The sequence below is a fragment of the Lepisosteus platostomus genome, chromosome 1 (assembly GCF_059453375.1).
Source record: "Lepisosteus platostomus isolate fLepPlt1 chromosome 1, fLepPlt1.hap1, whole genome shotgun sequence".
NCBI lineage: Eukaryota > Metazoa > Chordata > Actinopteri > Semionotiformes > Lepisosteidae > Lepisosteus > Lepisosteus platostomus.
This window is the reverse complement of record NC_142611.1, coordinates 3959236-3984261: the sequence shown is the minus strand read 5'-3', so window position 1 is coordinate 3984261 and position 25026 is coordinate 3959236. Positions and strand designations below refer to the sequence as shown.

At 38.6% G+C, this 25026-nt stretch overlaps 1 protein-coding gene across 17 annotated transcripts in view; it reads left to right on the top strand.

Moving 5' to 3' along the window:
• Positions 1 to 25026, top strand: part of LOC148677538 (teneurin-3) — a 287789-nt gene that overhangs the window by 168500 nt on the left and 94263 nt on the right. For 11 of the 17 annotated variants that reach the window (XM_088642666.1, XM_088643165.1, XM_088642995.1 and 8 more), the window contains one exon: positions 20007 to 20250. In XM_088642666.1, coding sequence (XP_088498792.1) covers positions 20007 to 20250 — 244 coding nt within the window. The remainder of the gene's footprint in view (positions 1 to 20006; positions 20251 to 25026) is intronic. The other 6 variants (XM_088642919.1, XM_088643339.1, XM_088643418.1 and 3 more) reach the window with 1 other exon arrangement.

Sequence of the window (25026 nt, the reverse complement as noted above, 5' to 3'; positions counted from 1 at the left end):
TAATTGCCTATAAATGCGAAGAGAATTTCAGAATGAAGGGCAAGTTAAGTTGTGCCTAAGGGCATAGAGTAAGATGGACAGGTGTTCAAGACCAGAATTAGGCCTGAACTGGAAGTGACTAATGAATGAGTCCATTAATCTGTTAAATTGTACAATATAATTAGAACTTTGTATAATGATGTATTTGCCTTTCCAGGTAGATAAGGTAGATAAATTATGCTTTAAGGGAAGTGTCTTTTTTAGTCCGTTAGATATGGTAAAGGGGCTTCTGTGTAAAGTTGGCTTCTCCCTGTGTCTGACTGCAGTGCTGACATGGATCTCATTGTCAATTACCCTATTAAGAAGTCAGTCAAGTACTAACCCCATTTTAACAGGATGCACATATCCGACTTGTAGGCACGTCAGCCTCCCACCCTCATACTTGACTAAGGATTGCTATTGTCAGATGCAGTGGGCATGAAAGCAGCAATTTTACAGCACAAAAATTCCAATAACATTTACTGTGGCCAGCCGAGATTGAAACACACGCGGGCACTGCTCAGTCTTGGTTGCTTAAGCATCAGCCCTTTCTGGCTGTCTTCCAATTTAAGAATTTTTCGTGCAGGCAAGTCATTCGAGAACAAAAAAATAACGGTGAAAATAATAAAGGATCACTTTTCCTTTTACCTTGCTGCAGGGTAAATAGAGCATTAATGTATTAGTGTATCACATTACCTGCATTAAAAATTGCTCCGTGCTACAAGCCAAAATAATCAGGACAAGCTTTTTATCACATGAGCAAATACACAACCAGCATGTTGACGTAAGGAGTTCATATTGCAAAATAGGAGCCAAACACAATCTGCTTTTTCATGCAATTAGATATTCAGCCTAAATAGCATGTTTGGCTTAAAACGCAGCTCAAAAGCTTTGGATAGAGCTATGCTGGCACACTAAAATAATACTCTTATAATTAGCAAATGCAGTGACAGAAATTTACAGGCTTGGCAACCTGATGTTCTTTTTTGAAAGTTAAGGCCTAAGCACATTAATCTGACAAATAAACAGCTGTATCTTTCAAAGAATTTACTTCATTGTTTTCCTCTATAAATTAAAGGTTCCCCCCTTTCTTTAAAATCCTTCAACATACACTGTTTGTTTTTCAGTAGCCAATTATATATATATATTTAGATTCTCACTGCACAAAAACTGTGGTTTTACAAAACGTGTTAATATCCTGAAAGTGTTAGGTGATCTGCTAGTGCAACATTCTTACTTTAATTTTTAAACTGAACCATATTTTGCTGAAGAAAAAAGCACACCATTCAGTAGTGTTAAACATACATTTTAATGTAATGTATTTTAGAGTGATTCTGAACTGTGTGTAAAGTGCAGAAACAGTAGTGTTCTTCATTTATGTGCGTAAACAACAAATAAAATGTAAGGCAACTATATTGCATTAACAACAACATTTGTTGTCCAAAAATGTTGTTATTAATCAAATGTCTCTGAAATTCCCATGATTTCATTGTTTAAAAATATTTTAATAATAATAATAATAATAATAATAATGTATTGACATTTTAACTTGAAATGTGTGAGTTTGGGAATCCGAAATTTAAAATAATGTTAGTATGAATCAGAATTTGCAGGAAAAATGAATAGCAATTACAAAACAAGATATTTGATGTCAAATATATTTTGCCTGTCTCATTGACTTACCAACAACAGGCACTGATTTTTCAAATGAAGACAAACCTAAACAAAATGTGAAAATCAGCTTTGCCAGTGTGGCATGCTGAGTGGTTTAGATTCTGAAGTTGTAGCTACGAGTTGTTTCTGGAAGTATTTACTACTGTATGTGTGACAAGGTACAAACACGTTTGACTATCTCGTGGGAGGATCTGGTCTGTGATAACTTCAATTTGGTTCTTGATTTTGGTTCTGTTTTGCAGTTTGCAGCCAGTGCTATAGGTTAACACAATTGCCCCACAAGGGTGCATTAAAGTAGTGTAACTACCTATCATATCCAGGCCTTAGGCTTCCACATACATTAATATAGCATCTATGTTTATGTTGTTCTCATTGACCCTTATCAAGGAATCATGCTGTCTCGATATAAGTTTCCTTTGGCTGAATGGCGAAATTCATACAAGGTGTTCTAGTTGAGTATCAATCCAGGCCATTGGAAGAATGTTTCTTACTCTGTGCGAGGGCAGACATCAGACATTTTCCGTGTCTCTTCTTCATGCTTGGATGCACTTAACCTTCTATAGTCTCTCAAAAAAGTGCTGTACTTTTTATGTTTCAGAGCGTATGACAAAATGTTCGCTTCACCTCAAGGTCTTTTAATTTAATGGCCTAGTATTTGTGAAAGTAAAGTGCATGTGCTAACAAGCATATATTACAGTAATTGAATCCCTTTGATGAAAAAACAGTGTTACTTTAATATATCCATGTATGTATTTACTTTTTAAATATTAGTGGTACAATATATATTTTTTGTGGTTGCTGTGAAGTCTCTGAGCAATATTAGCAGTATGAGTGGCCATCTGAACTGCATGTGAAAAATTCAAGCCAGGAAAAAGCAGACCGCAGTATACAATAGTTCTGTTCAGCGTGCCGAATTCAGCCCTTCACTGCTCAAAGTGGATGGATAGGTGTCACTTGTATTGCACTAGATGCTACTGAAATGGTAGCTGCTTTTAATCTGTTTTTCATAGTCTAACAATTATATTCCTTGAAAATGTAACATTTTATATCATATGTGATTATATATATATATCATAGAAAATACACAGCCTGGCTACTGTCTTAAAATGTAACTTGGCTGTACAGTTCTTTTTTTTCTGAAAAGGGGGATTAAGCGCCATGAATGGAGCCTGGATTCATTAGATTGAAAGCTCTTGTATTAGACCACTATGTGTGGTACTTCACAGAGCAGTACTGTAACATTCATGTACTGGAAGTATACGTCTTTAAATCCACTTGATATGGAATTAGGAAACTTGAGGGTTTAGTAGCTGAAAATAAAAACAAAACAGAACAAAATATAATAACATTCTCCAAATGTTTTTAGCAATATTAATTGATGATTATAAATATATTTCATATTATGGTAATGGAAGCTGAAAATAAAAAATAATGTACAAAACATTATTCCACCTTATTCATAAACATTTCCTGCATCAAATTCTGTAATGCGATCAGCTGGCTGGGGTTATTTTTGGAAAGTCTTTACTCACTCTTTTTAACTACATTTCCAGTGAACGCTTGCAAGCTTCAAATTAAAAACAATAAACTGCATTTTTTTTGTTCAGTCATAAGTTACCTATGACATACGAACAAGATAAGTACTTATAAACCACCAAGGCTGGGAGGGACCTGGATTGTTTCCCAATCATTCTTGTTCTCTCAGCTTTCTCCAGAGCCACACTGTTATTCATTTTAATTCATTTAAAGTAATTACTGTTCTCAACTGTTACTCTGATGTCAGATGTGTTACTTATAAATATACTGTATACGTATAGAAAATAAACAGTATTTTAAATACATCTATTTTGTTTGGTTTGTATTACACACGAAAGAGGAATATAATGTAATTTCCTCAAATTGATTATTTTTTAATGTGACTTACGTGAAAAAAGGATAGTCCCAAATTTGTTTTTTTCCGATTCCATATTTAACAGATTTTAAGTGTGTAGTTCAGTACTGTATATCTGTGACAGACTTGACAAGACATATTGTTTTTTATGATAGTAGCAAATGGCACAAACAGGTTTTCCCTTTAACCTGCACTTAGTGCTTTTCTATATATTTAAAATAATGTAATCACAAAATAGAAGACTTCTTTAAAAATACTGTTTTGAAGTTTTCACATGTTAGAAAATGTACTGCAGTTGAGGAATCACCCAGCAGTTTGAGGAAACTGCACTCATTTCCCTGCCCCTGCTCAAAACATCACCAGCAGTTGGCAAAAAGCTGCATGGTGTGAAATAGCATGAGAGGTGTTTTTATTATGTAAATTGACCTATAAAGCTAATGGCCCATTGTTTTTTTTGTCAACAGACACATCACAGCATTTGTTCCAAATGTTGTACGCCATTTATAAAAAAGGCCCACATATGCATTTTCTTCAGAGTTAGCTTCTTTAAGATAGACAAAACTAACACTTTTCAAAAATGTTTTAAAATGCTTCCTAAGATACCCTAAAAAATCAACTTAAATGTCCTCTATAAACAGAGGGTTCTAAAGAAGGCTAAGAACATTTTGGAGTGTGTTTCACACCCCTCCCTTCTGCGAGATGCCCCTGTGTCCCCAAGTGTAAACTTTTCAAACCTTCACTGAACTGTTCTGTGACTTCTTACATCCCTACAAATTTTGATTCTGATGCCGGCGATCAATTTGTGAACTGTAAACATTGCTAACCTTTCTGATATTCAAAAGTAAATGAAAGCGACTAAACTAGTCGTGTTTGAAGATCATACCAATTTAGGAGATGAGCAAACATGAAAGAAAAAGGATATGAAATTCGAAAAGATTTTGATCATTCACATCTGGGCAAACAGGTGGCAGTTGACGTTTAGTGTAGATAAGAGCAGGGTTTTTCCTGCAGGTAGTAAAAATGTGAACTATAAATACAAAATGGGAAACAGCTGGAAGATATTTATGCAAAAGACTAAGTTATTTATATTGTCTCATCATTTACAGTACATCTATAACACAATGTGGGGATTCAATTAAAAGGCAAACAAAAGGCTAGGATATACAGGATATATATTAGGTATGTATTTAGTAGTACAGGATTAAATGTTGTGTTAAAGTTTGTAATGCACTGTTAGGCTCATTTGGAATGGTGGGTACAATTTTTGTTACCAGTCCACTGTGGTAGTGGTGTTAATGTGGGGAAAGTGGTTTATGCACATTGTTTCGACCAGTTATTATTTGCTAGTATATGATCAGCACTAACAGGTTATTAAACTTATAATTTTGATATTTCACCATAGTACCTATTTGTCTTTCACACACAGCTACAGTGTTTGTAAAAAATTCAATCTCACCACACACCACTTTCTCAGAAGCCAAACTAAATTTTAATTTTTTTTTTTACCACTCTATTCATGATGTGATCAAGATAAGCCAACATTCTCAGTACGCTTTTGCATTTTTAATTAATTGTTTCAGGATCTCAAAGAAAAAGTTTAGTATTTTTAAGCTGTATTTTTTAGTTTTGCCTGATTATTATAATTTATTTTTATTTTACAGTTGGGTTTGTTTGTATATGCACACGGGGTCTGGAGGTTTAAGTCTTCACTGCGTCACCTGACAGTGTTACAGAGTAGTGCAGTCAGTCCTGCATTTGACAACTGGAGTAAAATAAGAATGAGGTGTAGCACATCAACTCTGTACACCACAGTACCTACCACAGCTCGCCTACGGACACATCCCACATTCCAGATGGTTGTATATACAATATGTTTCATAGAATGCTTATAGTCTCTGTAGAAGATGTTTTATGTTCCAGAAACCATAATAGTAATAAGAATCCACATTAAATTTAAAGCATGATTGAAACATATATCCTGTAGAAGGGGAAATTATTCTGTAGTGATTTCTGCATGAAAAACCATATCTTCTTCCCATTTAAGTAGCCATGTGTTCGTGTTCCTTAGGTGTTATTACTTTAATTTGATTATTACAGATGATTAGCTGCTGTATTTGGAAATTAATCAAGTATAGTGAAGAAGCCTCCAACCAGCCTATTGTACATTCTGAGTATAAGAGAACACACATTTCCTTTCTTTACCTGAAGGTTAATGATTAATGAAGTTGACCTGAAACTTTAGCATGTCCTAACTTTCATTAGTATCATTTGGCACTGCGTTTTCCCATCACCAGATGAACAGACCCTTTTCTCAGACATCGGTAATAAAAATATCTGTGTGACCAAGATATACGACTGTATGGTTTAACAGCACAGAATTGTAAGTACATGAATGGGCCGTCTCTCAGCCTGTGACCTTCTCTGCTATTACATTGATGAGTGTTTTGGCAAGCTGTCCTTTGACAAAATTAGGCTCACAGGAAAACCAAAGGAAAGGGAAACAATTCATTTTAAACCACGGCAGAGTCTTTGTTCCTGAATAAGGAGTACTTGCAAAGTAGTAATTAGAGTACAATTTTAGGTATCTAAAATCTCATGTCTCTGAATTAAGCTTTTAATAGCACGAATAAAACTGTAACTTTGTCTTTCTGTGTTAATCTGGTTCTCTCCAATTAGTGTTTGCATTTTGAAATAGTATTAGGTTGATCAATTAGTGTGCTTAATCCTGGAGAAGTTGAGCAGCCACAGGAGTAAATCAAGTAGAAGCAGTCTACCAGGGATGCAGCCTCGTAGCGGGTTCTTAAAGAGCAGGTGGAACATTCAGAAGGGCAGGCGTGAACATAGACCCCTCCAAGAAACTATCAACGTGTCAGAAACGCTGCAGACAAATCCGTCTGAGTCTCTTTGTAGTCACTCGAATTAAACACCCATCATCATAATCTTCTGCCCGTACAGGATGTTTATATCTATAGTGTACACGTTCTTCTTGGGGTCAGTGTTAAAATGGATCAAAAGAACAACAAGATGGAAAACCATGAAACTCCAAGTAACGTATAATAAACACAGTATGACAAAAGAACTGATTTTGCAATTGTGGAATCTAGTGTGCAGTGAGAGCGCTCAAGGGCTCAGAGCGTGTGAACCTCTGGTGCACCAGTGCTTCCTGGGGCCACAAAGATTCACCCATAAACTGCTGAAACTCTCAAGTTCTAGAACATGTACAGTATGTCTCTTCAGATGGTTTATAAAAACTACAGTTTTTAAGGCCGCACTTAACTGTGTTGTCACAAACATAGTAACTCCTGCAAAAAGGGTGTTGCGAAGTCCTCACCAGGACAATTTAGTCCTCACGAAGACAGTTTACTTTCTTTATCAACAAGATGCCATCTTCTTTAAAAATTAGAAGTGCAAAAACTACAGTATTTGTCTCTGCTTTCACCCCATGTCAAAAGTCCTTCAGTGGTATATGCTGTAGAACAGTCCAGAAAAATAAGATAAGTTAAGATCGCTTTATTGGCCATATACAATTTCTTGCATTAGGAATTTGTCTTTTCGCAGACCCCAGCTTGCTCTCCATGAGACACACAGACAGGGAGAGAAGCTTGGGGTCAGAGCGAAGGGTCAGTCATTTATACGGCGCCCCTGGAGCAGCGGGGGTTCAGGGCCTTGCTCAGGGGCCCAACGGAGTAGGGTTCCTCTGCCGCCCATGAGATTTGAACCAGCAACCTTCCAGCCACAGGCACAGATCCTGAGCCACAGAGCCACCGCTCCGCCCTAAATAGTTGTGTGTTAAGAGTTCTGTTCACTTTTCTCACTTTCTAAAAATATAGTCGTGCTCCTTCTTATTAATGACGAAAAACTGTACGTGCCACAAGACGCCCCATATCCCTTTGTTTAACTCCACTTTATTGTTTACTCTTCATCTTCATATTGATCCCAGATAATGACATGCTGTTGAGTTTGTCAATATTCAAAAAGGACTTTGCCTCAAAAAAAATATAGTCAGCTCAGCCGATAAATGTCATCACCTGCTGATATTTGGCTTTTATAAATAGCACACTGTACACATATTTGAGGTGCATACATCCACTTGGAAAAGACAATGTATTCAGATCCATTTTAATCTTGGACTGGTTAAATTATATAACAGGAATATGATCTACTTTCTGCCTCATATTACAGCTCTGCCTGAAACAATTCAGATGTGATTAATTGCATCTGCATTTGTGGCAGCAGTTACAGCCCAAAAACAAAAGAATTTCTTTTCATTTGACTCTCCTTGCCCCCTCACACCCCACTCCCTAGTCTCAGGTCACCATCTGTTTCTCTCTCATTTTATTATTTGGCAGGCAATAAAAAAGATTTTGACTTTATTATTTTATGTTGTTTGTAATATGAATCAGGTGAGGGATCTTTTTATTCTCTCTTCCCCCCCCCCTGGAGTTTTGGTCATTGGGTTTTATTTTCTGTGTAATTCTGCAAGTGTCAAATCGATTTAGGCTTCAGCTTTGATCAGAGTCCAAAATGGTATCGATTTGCGCTTTTTTTTTTTGGTGCAAAATACAATTCATCTGCTGCTTCCTTACGGTAACAGGAGCCTCACCAGGCTGTATCCCCGGCCTGTTTAATCAGTTATGGGCGTACTGAAGTGCTCTCGGAGGGCGGAATGGAAGGGCGCAGGCAGAGAGTGCCCCACTGCGACCCCTGAGGAAATGGACTGTTCCTCGCTGTGCACTGACACACATCCCACGGCTAATGCCTTTCACAGAGCTGTCTGAAATTTGGCCGTTTTCAATTCTATCTGGGTCTCGGACCAAATGATTTTTTTTTCCTGCAGAGTGAGAGCCTGCCTTCATCCTTCTACATGAAGCTTCCAAGGTTTCAGGCAAAGCGTCTTTCCAGCAAGCCCAGGAGTAAAATTAGCTTCATGCCCCAGATATTGCATTAGTATCTAATTGTCTTGGGAAGGGGGTTGTAGCCTTCTTGTGGCTTTTCTTAAGTCCTCTGAAAGAGCCTGGGATTCTCAAGTCCTTTGTCTTTCCCAGACCTGCTTAGTTAGCTCTTTGCTGTCTTGAACATACCTTGACAACAAAACCAAACCAGTGGATGATGGGATTTACATAGCTGCGCAATAGCTTTCGAGTCATAATTTTGGACAGGGGCAATAAACTCCAGCTTCTACCGCTGATGAACCGTGTCTATATTTAAGATTTTCTTGTTCCTGCCAAATCGTGCATTGATGAGGCGGTTTGTGTCAGCCTCACTTTTAAAATTTAATACTTTATGGATCATACCTATGTGTAATGTGTGCAGTTCATCTGCTGTTTGTGTAATGAACAATAAAATATCACCTTTCTCCAGTTTATTTTGTGTAGGAGTTTTTCTGGATATTATAAATAAATGTCAAATAAATCTTGTATCATGAGGATCATAGGCAATGCTCAGTACAGTACATCAATACTGTGTGGGTGTTTTAAAAATGAGTGCTGTGGTGCATATTGTATTACAATCATGCACCCTTTTTGACTCTGACTGTTCCTTAAGCTGCAAGTTTTGTTTGCATGAGAGCTTATGTTTTAGCTACTGTATCAGGCGCCTGTAAGACCATGATGTTTTCACAGTCCCAAGCTGGCTGCAGAAATCCAGATAACTGATAAAATGAAAACAGTGAGGTGAAACATGACGGTTTGCCGTGTTACTGACAAATAACCTTTTCCTGTGGTTCTGTCAAACAGGAATGAAGGTTGTAGCTTTCAATAATATCTGCTGCAAAGGTACAGGATGAAATTCCACTCGAACTTGACATGCTATTGATAATAGAGGTGTCATTGATGGCCTGTTTGGTTGGGGACAGAGATTTTTAGCCTCCGAAATATCTGACATATACACCTTAAACATAGTGATCAATGATGTTTATTGTAAACATGAGAAGCACAATAAATTATTTTGAGGGTGGGAGAAGTACAGGAAAACATTTTGGGAGGAATTAGAAGAAAATGAAAGGCATCTTGATCTAGTATATTCAATTAATACGTCTTTAGTAGTACAGTTATATAACCTTTTTGTTGTGTTGCTAGGTATCCACAATGTTTTTTGGAAACAGTATGGATTGAATGCAATTACTTAGAGATCCGCTTTCCAATACGAGCACCGCATGGAAATGGGTCTGGAGAATTATTTTTTTCATTTAGAATCAGAGGGAATTAAAAATGAGAGATTTTACGAGTGAATTAACAGTAGTAATTGGTAAGTCAAAGAGCTTGACAAACAACATAGACATCATATTCATTAAGGATGAAACTTGAATTCCAAGATGAAAAACTGTTCACATGCACAGCCGGAAATCTTGACAAAGATGAAAGTAGCATTGGAGATGTGGGATGAAAAGAAATCAGAAGTTTTGATGCTTTTGGCCTAAATACTCTCCAGTTGTGACATACACTTAAACATTAAACAAGTCCCCATCTATTTTCACTGCAGATTATTAATTATCCAGCACCACCCACTTATACCCTCTTTAAGTATGGTACTAGGTGCTATTGTGAAGTACTCCTCTTTTGTGCTCCTACTGTAGTTACCTCCTCATTACAAAAGGACAATAAATCTGACAACGGCACACTCTAAAGAATTACAAAGGTGATATGTGCAAGCATAAAGGCGCACAGTTTCACTTCACTGATGCTGTGATTCCGTGAAACAGGGAACTGCATTCTGGGAATGACGCTGCCAAGTGCGCCGTAATGTCAAGCTGATCATAGAAGCAGAACTTCTTAGAACTGCTGTGAGGTATTATGGCCATCAGATGATACAGTCATCAGATTCGGGGAGGACATCATGGAAATGCCCTGTAATCCTGGCAACTGTGGTGATGAATTGGCACAGCTGGTATCTGATAATGGTAGCATTGCCTTCACATGGCAGGCTTCACCTGGGACTGTCCAGCTTCGGTTTGGGATCGATGTGCTGCATCTCCTGGTCGCAGTACAATCCCAGACCTGGGAAACGTGTCAGGTTTCCAGCTGTCACTGTGCAAATCACGCGCAGTAACATTCCTGTTATCCCTCTCAGTGCTCTTCATTGCTGTCTGCGTGCTTGTGCTGGAGATGTTTTTGCACACCCTGTACTGAACACTTGCATGGGAGATGTGGCTCTTTTTAACTTCTTGTCAAAACCTTGACATGCAATGTGACACCCCAAAGTTGTAGAATTCCGAACTTTATCTTTTAAGATTTAAATGGTGACTGCATTTCAAAAGTTTTTTATGTGTTTCTATGTTTTATATATATGTCTTTAAAGATAACAGTAAGTCTGAAGATTATTTTATAATATACATGCTATTTCAATCTAAAAAAAATGTTTCAAAGACATTTCCAATCAAACGCGTCTCAGGAGGGCTGTGTATTTGTTTGAAATCTTTTTGAAATGAAACTTTCTCAATGAGCAAACCCTGTTATTAAAAATGTGTTAAATTGAAGGAAGTCATGCACTTCTCCTGTCATTTTATTCTTCAGAATGCAGCATAACTTGGCAAAATTAATTTTGTGCACTTTTTGCAAGTTAGGTAGTGTTTGTGCAGTATTGCCCATTCATTACACAAGTACCTAATTAGATAAAAACCTAAACTCATGGGCTTGATTCCGATACAGTACCAGTGAGGCTGGTTTCAGGTCATGCTGCTCTTCCTGTTGATCTACTAGTTAGCCCTTTTGGAATTCGTAGACACCCAAAGGCTTTATTTTCAGTCTTGGAAAATACAATTAGAACTTCATTTATGATTTTTCAGTGACTAAAGGGTTAAATACAAAGCAAAATGACCTAACACTCATAGAATATTTCAACAGTGCATGTTAATTTTCAACATGTTTCCATGTAAAAAGAGTGATCTAATAAGAAAATCAGTAAATTGTGATTGAACTACTTTTTATTTCCTTTTGAGATAATTATAATCGGTGAAGTTTTCAGTCTCTCGCACCGTTTTGTTCAGAATATCAAATCGATGGGGATAATATAGCAAGGTGATAGAAAAGAGCGATTAGACTGGATTTATGTTGATAATTTTTTTTTCCTTAATGATTGTCAGTTTTAGAGAGACATACTGTGTTGGGCAATGCACTTGTGTTTTGTACTGATTGATTTCATGAATACAGAAGTGGTCAACTACGTGGTAAAACACCTCAGGACAGCAGAGTATACAAACACATTGATATGTTTTTGTTTCAGCTCAGTTGAAGTTCCTGAATGTCAGGGTTCAATCCCAAGACCAGTTGTATGTCACATGACCAAACCATTTCTTGTCATTGGCTGGCTCGTGATGCAGCTATTATCTTTTTTTTCTCCCAGTGAATGGAACCAGTGCGCCACCCTTCAAAAACGATAACATTTGCACATCTTTAAATATCTTCCTGAGCATTAGGCTAAAAATGTGATTTTAAAAATTGCATAGGATGACCTTAAACCCCAGGGCTGAAGTAAGAGCTTTTAGGGATCCATAGCCATTTAAAAAACTACATTTTTCATAACGTTAAAATTAAGCGAGGATTTTTAAAAAATATATTGGTGCTTTCCCTGATGGCCAGTGAGGCCTCCAATAGGTTATTAATGTCTTGCTTTGCCCTTACACCTTTGTAACTGGCAGTTTTCCCCCAGCACTGGGAGGATGATGAGATGTTTAAGTAGCATGTGTCTGCCTTTGTTGAAACTAATTTCCTGAAAAGGGGTTGAGAAGCAGGCCTTGTCTATACACGACCATCGCAGTGTCAGATTTACCATCTTTCACGTCACCCCGATGGATTTCGCACGATCCACGGTTGAGCAAAAACCGGGGGATGTCGGTGGAGGCTGGCGGGGAAAACTGCAGGAACCCGAGAAGAGGAGGCACGTCTTCACGCGAAAGGGTGGTGGGAGAATCAAGCAAGCCGGTCAGCCATGTTGTTGAAGACAATATCCTGGCTTCTTCCTAGAAGTGACTGAACGAGATTCTCAGATCAGTTAGCTGCCCACTACCGTATGGGCTAAATGGGCCAAATGACCTCCTGTCTTCTGCACCCTTTCCTATATCCTTCTGTGAGCTAGATCTCCTACCGGCAGTTCCGTCAGCCTGCGGAAGGGATGCGTATGTATACGGTACATAGGGTGGACTGAGCAGTCAGTGCGCGTTCTGTTGTTTTGTTTTGCGGCCTGGTCCACTGGGGTTTGTGGGCTGGCCGGGGACTGGCAGAGGCTACAAGGGCAATTGAAGTGAACTGCCATTGAAGAAATACTGCAGACAAGTGGCGAGTCTCCTTCGAGGAAGTCCCCCGTAGGCAGAGCAGACTGAAAGACGGAAGGTGGAGACCGAGTATCAAATAAAGGGCAAGGGAGTATGAATTGGTGGGGGTGCTGTCGGTGGTCATTTTTGGTGCGTGCGTGTTTGATTAAGAAGTTTTTTTATTGAAGGAATTAGACAATTCGGGAAATGGAGAGACCAGTTAATAAATCATGATGGTTTTGGCTTTAGAATGAGTATAATAAAAGGAGTACAAGGTGGTTTTCTTTATGATTGAAGTACTTACTATTTCTACCACGAGTGTCTGAGAAATGTATATAATTGACTGTGTATATTTGCCTGATATAATTTTGCTAGTGGTTGACAAGACAATTTAATTGCTTTCTTCTAATTGTATGAATATTTTATTTTAAACAACATCTATATCAATTCTGCCATTTTTTCTGTTGTTAACCATCGCTCAATGAGTAGATATGTGCATTTTTTTCAAATGCTCCCTTAATAAATAACCACATTGATATATTGTACATTACACCCTTCTTTTTTGTTTAGACTGAAAGATGCTTTTCTAATTTTAATCCTAATGCCGTTACTGACATAATACTTGAATCTGTGCTTTAGTGTTTTTTACTGCAGGCGTTAAAGAGCATCTAAATTGACTTATTTTACAGTTTACTGATCTGTAGCATGCTTTCTGTAAGCAGTTGCTATATGTTAAGCATAAGGAGACAACAGACTGCTGGTTTACTGGATTTTGAATTGAGATAGGGTACGTTGTTATACGGCACCTACTTAATGAGTTTCCTGCTGCAGTGTGACAACGATTTAGTACTGAGCTTCCCCGTGTTATTGCGCTGGATAAGTGCCAGCAATCCTAAGTCTGAATATGTCTTTCTCCTCTCCAACTGTTGTAGGAAAGAAGACACTTACTATAAAGCCAAGACAACCTTTTTTTAAACCGGAAGTTTTTTTAAGGAAAAAAAAAGATTTGTGAAAACAGCCCAGCAATAAAATGGCACACGCTTCATAAAGCACTGTTTGATAGATATCACTTGCACCATTAAGAACTAAACGACAAAGGATGTAATTTCAGTTCTGCCATGCAATATTAATCAAAACGGCTTTAAAACATCTTGCTGATGGGAAGTGTGACAATTTGACATTGAAGAATTATATGATGGAGACATCTATCTTCATCTGATTTCAAAGTAAACTCTATAAAACATACAGCTGTTTAATCTATCTTTACATTTCACCACAGGTTTTGACATGAGCATGCACTTCGAGGTGTACGGCCTTTCATGGAGATAGATTGTTTTATAGCATCTTTTATATAGATTAGAGACCACCATAGGTTAGAGAAGTTTGTTTCTATTGGGAGTGTCATATCTCAGCTTGTTAGCTTCTAACTCAGAGCTCAGTGTTACATGCAGTCGGAGCCAGCAACAAAATGCAACTGAGACGAACAGATAAAAGGTTTTTGTTTTTATTCTAAGTATGCTCCATTTTGTAGCATGGTAGTTGCAGTCTGAAGTCTAAGAATGTAACATTCTGTCTTGGGGTTTGATACAATAATACAGTACGTATGAAGATGTAGTATCAATATGGTATGTAATCATCAGGCAGAATTCCATTCCTTGGTGTTCAGAGGTTGAGAAGGCTGTTTCTTCTCTTCTTTTGTGACCCCATGATTAATGTCTTCTAAGTGAAGTCTTTAAATAATTAAGAGTGCCAATTAAATGCCTTGCAGCATCTTCAGAAATACATTACCTGCAGTTAACGTCTGATGCCTGCGTGTCGGCAGCCTGTGACGTCACAATGGCTCTGTCATCAGAGGGGAAGCGACTTGTTTTTCTTTCCTTTCTCTGGGCTTCGGGTGCCAGGAGGGGATCGGAGGCTGGAGCAGGTCTCAGGGTGGCACCAGGGGTGTCCAGCTCAGGGCTCTCCCAGTCCTGCTCTGCACTCAGAGCTCATGGGACAGACACCGGGTTGCCATGGCCCTCACTAGGACAAATAATAATAATAATAATAATAATTGCTTACACTTATATAGCGCTTTTCTGGACACTCCACTCAAAGCGCTTTACAGGTAATGGGGACTCCCCTTCACCTCCACCAGTGTGCAGCCCCACCTAGAAGATGCGACGGCAGCCATAGTGCGCCAGAACGCTCACCACACACCAGCTCTCAGTGGGGAGGAGAGCAGAGTGATGAAGCCAGTTCATATATTCAAATAGCGCTCTGATAAAGGGTGGGCGGCACAGTTCTGCTATAATGATCTAAATCTGTATGCAGTGTTTCGTGCTGTTTACAACACCGTGAAAAGGAGCACCCAAATGTATTTAGACGTTTTATTGAACTTTGATTTATTCAATCACTTCAACTATTTACAAAAAAGATTGTCAGTAACCCAAGCCAACACATTTTCACTCCCTCCTGAGTGCTAGAAGATACTTATTACAAATAATTAATTATTTTCTTATTATAATAATTAGTATAATAGTAATAATTAGTATAATAATAAAATAATTTTAACTCTAGTAATTACTGAATGGGAATTCAAATGATGATATTTTTGAAGATGGTCACATTACTTATACCTGAATTATTCTCTAGTATGTTAGCTTTCAGTAGCCATTGCTGTTGAGCTACTGTATAAGCCTGATAAAATCATATAAACGTGTTCGTTTTGGAAAAGAAAATATATATTGGTAAAAAAAACTTTTGTGTAAAACAATGCTTTTAAAGAAATTATCTCCCTGAAGGTTTTGTGTTTACTGTTAGAAAAATATAATTTTGATACTTCACTTCTCATCTAAAGTTTGTTCACAGCTTTAACTTTAAACAAATAATAATGTGTATACATATAAGCAATGCAGTCTGTAAGTCTCTGATTTTATTTTTTGTCTGTGACTTACAGTACAATGTTGATGGATTACCTCATATACTTTGAATTTCATTAGGTTTGTCTACGTTACCTACAGTAGTTTTTGATCTGCATTATTAATTATTAATAGGCCAAGCTTCCACAAAACTCTCTGCAGTATTACTTTCTGTCTCTTGTAAATTATGGCAGTATTTTCCAGAGAAAGTAACATATAAATGTCAAAATGGATTACCTAGAAGTTGCCTGAAATTTTTAGAGAAAATTTATGTTTTTAAAAATAACTCAAAAGGCACTGTTTCATTATTAATTTAACTTCCCTGGAAGACAGCATTAGCATTTGTTCAGACTAAATCAGAAGTGAAAATCTTGCTAGTTTTAGAATTGTCATGCTTTTGTTTCTGGATACAGCTTGCTTCCGATATATAGTACACTATATTTGGATAGCTCAAAATCTTAACTTTGCTGTGCAAACAGTTAATATTCTGTTGAAGAGAATGTCTATGGCATAATTTACTTTTCTGAACAGAAGAAAGGTAGCCAGTGAGAGGGCCTTTTTGCCCCTCAATTCTCAAGGTAAGCATATCTAAACAAAGCCCTGGTATGGACTCCAGGCCTTCCTTCAGATAGATACACTGGGCAGCTATTGCCATATTCCTGCGGTTCTTTGTGTAAGGAAGGGCTTCTCACTTTATTGCACTTCCCTGCAGTTTCCACTTGTGTCCTCCGGTATGTCTTCCACTGTTGAACCTGAAGCAATTCCTTAGGTCGACGTGAAAGATTATACAGTACCTAGTTTCATCAAGTAGTTTTCTCTGTCCATAGATGAAAGAAGTCGTTGGGGTTTTTTTTTGTTTTTTTTTTGTCTTCCTTTTCTTTTCCTGCCCCTGGGGTGTTCTGCAAGCATTCCCTTTTGGGATCTTGTCTGCTGCTGGATCCTCTGGCCTTAAGGGAGACAGTCCCCTGGCTCCACGGTGTTGGGTTGCTCATGCATGGTCATGCTTCCTAAATAATCAACTGGGTTTTCCGCACTGCGATGAAAGTGCATTAATTCCATAGAGTTTTGTAGCCTGTTGTACTGAAAGACACGTACTGTACTGTTTCTTTTTTGTAGTGCAGAGCGAATCTCAGGTAAATGACTTCCCCTTCCTCTGCCCTGCAACTCCCCCACCCCTCCAGCTGTGCACACAGGGCCTTATAGCTTAAGTACCAGAGACTCGCGGTTGGATTTCTTGCCTAATTAATTTTAAGAGTAAGTTCAAAACGGCATGCAGAATAAAATCTAAATAATAAGCATGCATTTACTTTGATTCATGTAGAGGAATGTTTCAGAACCTTTTATTCGTGCTATTCACTGGAGAGATGCAGGGTGTGTTTTCATAACAAAATACACTGACAAGGACAAAACTTCCATCTGAGCTGAACTGCTGTGGCGTCAAAGAAGACGACGCTTCCCCACTCTGCTGTCTCTGGGGCCGTGCAATGTGCTCCACTGCATAGGAAAGCTCGTTGTCTCTGTGTCATTGGTGATCACGACAACATGTCCCATCCTGCATCCCCTCGGGTCCAGGGAACATTGCAGAGAAGTCACATTTTGGAGGGTTACAAAGAGTGAGCCAGAGGAATTGGTCCACGTGAAAAGTGTTTTACCTTTGTTTTTCCTGCGGTGACGATGCAAACGTGACGAGAGCTGCCTCAGACAGTTACAAGGGCCGGGTTTAGTCTGACGTTGGCAAGCAGAGTTGTTTCTTGCAACTTAATTTGTTCTGCTTCCTTTCTGTCTCCTGACAACACCGAAGGTTCGTTGGCAGGTTTTACAGAGTACAGTAGGTCCCCCCATTATGCCACAATCAGTGTTTTCACTTTGTAGAAAAGTGTGGGAGTAAAAATAAATACAACCCAGGCCTTCTCTGAGTGAATAGTATTTATCTATTGAAGTTGCGAGACCACGAATGGGTGAAAATTAGAATCTTTGGTTCACTTTCTTTGTATATGATCAGACTGACGTGAAAATGCTTCATCCAAGCACAAGATAAAGCCACAATTTGCACATACTGTAGGGCATTTGACCTGAATCCAGGAAATGCATTTGGATGATTATAGGAGCTAAAGCTTTATGGAATAAGAAGCAGCAGTTACCCGTTGCACATGTTGAGGATGATCCAGAATACAGTCACAAAGATTACAGCTGCATGTGTATATGGGAAGATTACTACAGAGTGGAAATACAGTATGTGATGTTAAAGAAATAGGCAAATGCATAAATATTTTAACAAAGGTGCAAATGTTCTGGAATTTTCATTGTGTTCAGTGTAAACAGCTTTAATTCACATCTGTATTTTTCACTACTTAGAAAAACTGGTTTCAATGAATGTAATTCGCTTACATTTTAAAAACGTTGTGTAACGTATCAGAATTTAAAATTGCAAATGCTAATTGCAAAAAGGTATATCCTCCATGTATGAATGTTATATAAACTATTTTAAGTTCCTGCTTAATTTTACTTTATTTTAAAGGCTTGTGTAAAAAAAGAATCATGATAATTTAAAGGTATTATTTTCCTGTTGTCTCATATAGATTGATTTTGCACAGTTCTTAACTAAAAAGGAAAATATTCACAGATGGCTAGAAAAGAGGTTTGTTAGCTCGGCTTACCAACTCATTTCATTTGTCATTTGTGAACTAAATGCCTTTTGTTCCTTGTGTTCACATGAGAAACAGAAAACATATTAAGAAAGTAAGGGTTTCCACTCTACTACCAAACCCTTTTCTTGTGTCTTAAACAGCAGTTTAACCTCCTTGTAGCCATTAGATCTCAAAAGCAAATCTAGACTGGGCGCTGTCAGTGCTGCTGTGGGAGACCACCTTAGAAAACCAGGCCGCTGCTGTAGGCCGTTTTGGTGGGCCCTGAAGATGCACGTCGGCTTCCGTATTCCAAGTCCTCGAAAGCGCTGACAAAGTCAGTGCAGTGGACGTCTTCGGAATGAGAAGTAAAACACGAAACCGCAGGACACAACTGGGAATGATGTGGAAGTGCATTTAAAACCGAGAGCAGGAGGCTCTTTCCCACCCAGAGTGTAGCAGGGAGAAAGCTCTCCAGCCAGGTGGCTGAAGCTGACATTCTGTAGCCTTTCAGGCTGTGTATTTCTACTCCTGGCCCAGAAGTTTCAAAACATGTTGTGACCTACTGTACAGTCATTCCAGTAAACAATGAAGAATGTTTAGTTTAGGCAAAACAGAATAGAACTGTAAATGAAAATAGAACTACAGTATATCAGTATAACATCTGACAACAACTTATTTATTTTTATTTTTATTATTATTATTATTATTATTATTATTATTATTAAAGTCCTTAAAATATCCATTAAGTATCCATTAATATCCATTATTCCCCTCTATGATACAGTATATCTAAAAATAACGGTAAAATGGGGAAACATTTAAATCCATATGATTGTTCTCGTTAATTCATCAGTTCTTTTCCCTCTATTATTATTCCCCTGAAGTGAAGTACTTATTTATGCATCGTGGTTTTGCCTCAAAAAGAAAGCGAGAGTGAGAGAGAGAGGATTAGGTGATGATCACAACGTGTCATTGTAGAAGGTAATTATACAGTTCTGTGTGAAATTGAAAAACCTGTTCTTTATGTGGCCTAATGGATGTTAAGGTCATTAGTTATATGAGTCTTTTCAGCTGTAATCAGATGTGAAACATTCTGTTAAGCACCCATAAAGAAACATCTGCTTTACTGAATGACCTTCTGGTAAAGAACACAGAGCATTCATTCAGTGAATATGTTGATATGTTACTCATTACCACTGCTTGGAGTCTGGATAGAAGGCTGGACTAATTTTAGAGTGCGCCTTTGGCTAGAGGTATAAACGGCAGCATTTTTTTTTTTTTTACGCAACGGCCTGGAAATCGCTTTTATTTTTCACCCTCGCAAGTTTTTGTTCTGTGCAGCAGGTGAACTGGGTGACGTTTTTTGCAGCTTGCGGGGGGGGTGGTGGTGGGGAGGTCCCAGGTGAACCAGATTGAGCGGCAGTCTCTCACACGTTCGTCCAGATGTGGCCCTGTAATGACACCAGTGGATATCCAGATACATTTGCCTAACGCAGTGCGCTTGATTGGAAGGGACAGGGGCTGTACTGTATGTTGGTGCCAAATCTGATTTTGCCTCATCGTTATTCATGCACATTCCAGCCGGGTCGCCTGCTGGCCATGACGGTTAACGTTCCCCTTGTGTTTCTTTTTTGTCTCGTGTTTTGGAGCAGAACAACCCCCCAACCACCACCAAGGCCCGCCCGCGATCCAGCCCATCCCTCCTCCCCACAAGCCTCACCCGGCCCAGACGCACCCGTCCGTCACCTCTCTGAACCGCAACTCCCTGACGAGTCGGAGGAACCAAAGCCCGGCCCCTCCGGCCGCCCTGCCCGCCGAGCTGCAAACCACGCCTGAATCCGTCCAGCTGCAGGACAGCTGGGTCCTGGGCAGCAATGTGCCTCTGGAAAGCAGGTCAGTGGCTTCCACACCGGGAGTCTCCCCGGAGCTCCGGAGGCTCCTCGCCGCCCTCCCGTGGGCGGGCGTGCTGGACGGGGAGGTCTGGAAAGGGAAAGCCTGTGCTCGTTTATAGTTAGACATGCATGCACGCCGGTAAAGGAAGCATTAATGCGATGCACACATGAAAAAGATCTTCTTAAATGTAAAGAATGCCGCCGAGTGGCCTGTGTGCTCCTGTTATTAGCATCAGATCTCGATTGCTGCCGGGAGGTTTGGTGTGAGAGTACTAATGCATTTTCTCTTTAGTGTGTTGAGTCCGTCTGCCAGCCCACCCTCCCACTAAAGCACCATAACTAATCATCAAACCCCCATTAAAACCGTTTCCAGCTTTTAACGATGCAGGGACTTAGTGACAGCAGCATGCAAACCTCTTTCAGATGGGAGTGGGGGAGGTGGGGAGTGACTTTTGAAAGAGTCAGAGGGGTTATGGCTCTTACGAGGTTAACAATGAGTTTTTCTTCTCCCATTCTTGTTTGGAACAGTGCATTTACTGTCTTCATTACCATTTCCTTGGCTATGCTATACATCGCCTGGTTTACAGTGACTCAGTGTTTTCTGTGTTATTACTTCAGTATACCACAGTAAACTCGTTTGCAGATAAAAGGCACTTCCTTTTAAAAGATCTTTTAGCTTTGTCTTATAGAGTGTGTGGCTACCATAATTTCAGTCAGATGTATTTTCTCCTTTAAAAATGCCAGGTGCTCAAATGCTTAATGTCCTAGAATGGCCCGATGACTGACTTTCTTCTGAATATGGATGAAATAACATGCAGACATGCATTGTTGACAGCAGTATGTACCTCTGCTAATATGAAATTGGTCTCATAAAAACAGACACTTCATGGAAAATAAACAGTCTCACTGGCCAAAGAAAAAGGTTGTATGACATTCTGCCTCAAGTCAGTGAGTTTACTTTGGCTACGAGTGTAGCTGTGTCTGAATGAAAAGAAAAAACAGAAATGTCATGAAATCACAGATTTCCTAATCGACAAGCCCTTCTTGAAACCGGTTTTCAAGCAATGCCTTGCTGTATAAACAGCAAGTGTTTTAAAGTGATAATATTAATGGTATGTTTTCTTAAGTTTAACTATTTTCTGTGTAAGAAGTTGGGTAGCATTTTTTTAAACAGGTGTACTAGAATGTTTGCAGTTTCCCTATGTCTCTAAAAAAAGAATAAAGAATTATGGCAAAATAGACAACCAAAAGCTTTCTTCAAAAAAGGAAACTGATGTTAAATAATGTAATGTAATCGTGTTAATTTCTGATCTTAATACAGGTTAGACGTAAACAAAAATGCATATTCTAAATTTCCAACAATTTCCATATGACAGCCCTGCAATTTTCCACTGTTGGCGGGAGAGGCTGATCTGCATACTGTTCTTTTTCCTGTTTTTTTCACTAAATGAATGCCATTTGTACTCAGCTCTATGGTACTATACTGTATATGGTTTCAGTAGTCTTTAAGTCTAGCATGTATTTAATATTTCAATATATGCCTGCTTGTGAGATGGTGCTCATTTAATATGCAACCATTTGCAGTTTTTAGTGCTAAAAAATCAGTCCTTTCTTTCCATTCGACAACTTTGATAAATTTTTGGAAAATATGAATGTTTATTTAATATTACAAATGCCACTAAGCAGACTGTACTCGGGGATACAGGTAAAATTAGTTTTATTCCTGCTAATTAAAATAAATAAAATCATCATTCACTTGGAGTTAAGGTTTTTAAATACACAATTTTAAAAAGACGCCCTTTTATAGCTATTAAAAGTAAAACTAGTTCTCTTTAAGGTCATCTTCTACAGAATATCATTTCCATATACCCCTCCCTCTATTCTTAGGCTTAATATTTCTGGGGTGTTATTCTTCAGCTGTGAAAATAAGGGCGTCTGCTGGAAGACGTGTCCTCTCCACCCCCCACCCAAGGATTGATCCCACATTTCCTTCAACTCCACATTCGGACCACTCCCCCACAACCACCAGCATGAGGCCGGGGCCACCCCTGAGTGTAAAGCAACTGCTTTTGGAATTATTTCTGAATGCAGTGTGACTGACAGCTGTGTATGTTTCTGACAATGCTAACACTGAAATAGTGAAATAGCAGGTTGGTTTCACGTTCTGAAATTATTCTTACTGGAAAGGTTTTTAACTGCCAGGGACTTACAGAAATGTCCTCTCCTAACTGAACCTTTTTAGCCATGAACAGCGAAGGCTGTGAGGGGACCTGATCCAAGATTTAAAAGGGCACTAAAGGCATTGACAAAGTCAACCCTGCTTACGTCTTCAAAACAGGAAAACCTGGACCACAGGACGGAAATTGGATATAAGTGAAAGTGCGTTTAAAACTGGGACAGGGGGTACTTCTTTACACAGAGGGCTGTGGGAGTGTGAAACAGGCTGCCCATCTGTGCTGCTGAAGCTAATACCCTGCCTTTCAAGAAACAGCTGGATAAGATCCATTCATCACTTAGCTCCTAAATGCCAAATGGGCTATATGTGCCTGATGGCCTCCTCGTTTTTAATTCATAATACTCGAGTGAGGGAGACTCATTCTGCAGTTGCACTCTGTGAATACCACATCTGGTTTTCCTCTCCTTTTGTATTGAAGTTGTAAGTTATATATGGAAATTGTGTGTAGTGTTTAACCGTAACTGTTCAAAATACATGTCATTGGATTGTGTGGCTAGAGCATAGCCTTTTAAAAAGAACATTTAATTATCTTTTTATGATGTGACATGAAGTCTTTTATTCTGTTGGCTCAATGGTATTGTTTACACAACCGTGATTAAATATGTAAAATATGATTTAATGAAAGAATAGTATCCAATTTGCTCTATCTCGTCATATTGTGTATCTATACTTTTCCTTATCAATTGTATAACTCATGTAAAACCTGCACACATACCTTGAGTTCATAATTACTAAAATTAGTTAAACAAAGATTTGTGTCCAGGAGGATACCCGTTCAGTGATGTGGAATGGAAAGCTGTTGGGTTGCTAATCTCAGTGCTTAGAATTGGAAACAACACCCCCGCTGGCAAGATGTGTGATTCCGAACAACAGACCAAAATCATCTTTGGTTTCTATCCTGCATTGCATTTATTAATTTGCTGATATCAGTTGAGCTTTAATCATTGGAAATTCTATACTATAAATCAGAGCAATTTAATAAGCAAGGCATTGCTTGAACTCCTTGAAGCTCTGAGCTGTACCCATGTTCTGGAGTTACCCCAGCTGAAAAGATATTTACTAGTTTGGACTCTGGTTAGACCCGTTTTGGAAATTGGCTGTGTAACCTACAGTACTGTAGGTTAGACGTGCCCAGAACAACATACCAGCAGTAGCTAATTGGTCCAAGAATCTTTTCCAGCTGTTCGTGAAGGATCCCAGGCTTTGACAGCATGGAACAAACCACTCTTGCTGCCACAACTCTTCGTTTTGCATTTTATGATTGCACTTTGCACTTCCCTCTTCCGGCTCGTGATTCACTGTGAAGAAGATTGCGCAGGAGACAGATTTGTGGTTTATGTCGGATGCTGATTTGCTAGGAGTCTGTTAAGAGTCAGTTACTGCATTCACAATTTCAAAATGGTTTCTAGGACTTGAGAAAGATGAAACTAAACGGTTATTTTTTCATTTTCAACATTTTTTTTATCTCTTCCGTTACCAAACGTGAGTGGGCATTCCTTGACAGGTAGATAAGGCTGAGAGTTCACTACAGCTTGCAGTATTATGGTTTTGATTTAATGTGCTGTACATTATACCACTTGTAACTGACTCATTCTTAATCCCAGATCCATTGTGAAAGTGCACATCCCACACAATTCTCATCTCCTTTTTTAGATTCCTTGTATTTTTAGGGGTTTTGAATCTTTGCATGAACCTCTTGATGCAGGGACAGCGCACGTCTGCATGCATGTTAGAATTGTGTAAGATAAAACTGGGCAAAAAATAAAAGCTGTTCTACGTAAAATGGTGTTTACGACTACCCGAGAGGTACGTTTGTATTCCTTGCATGTTGTAGTGTTTTTTTTTCCATATGTTATGTTGTTTTAATTATCTGCTGAAACACAGTATTTTATAAACTAACTATATTATTTTGCTGTATCAGCATGCTCTTAGGGCACTGGAAAGGGAACATATAACAATATGAAATTGTACTAAAAATAATTCATGAGGAGAAATAAGCAGTAAGTCCTGATCACTATCGTTAGCCAAGAATCTTAAGCCCTTTGTCTGCATAAAGGTTCTAATTAAGCAGAATCTTAATTTTGTCTCAGATGATGCTTTTCTCTGTATTTGCTCTTACTGTATACTTCTTAACAACAAAGAGGCACTTCAAAACGGGTAATGCCTTTAATAATACAATAAAAACTTATGTTGTTCACTTGGTTGGTTGCAGTAACATCTTATGGATATTTTTTGATCAGTGCATCTTTGGTCTCCCAGTACAAATGACAACTTTTAGGTTAAGACAGATCTAAAAATTGTGTCTAACTGTGCGCATAAAACCGTATGATATAATGAGTTTATTCTGACACATTTTCTAACCCCTTTTTTAGGTTGCCTTCTTTTTTCAGAGTAGTTTACAGCATCTCTCTACACAGCATTGTGTGTGCCCAAAGGCAACAAATAGACAACCGCACAACTATTCACTCCTTCACTTTGGAATACACCATGGAAAATCCAATTATTCTATTAGCAGCAACAGTAACACACTAGGGGATCGTC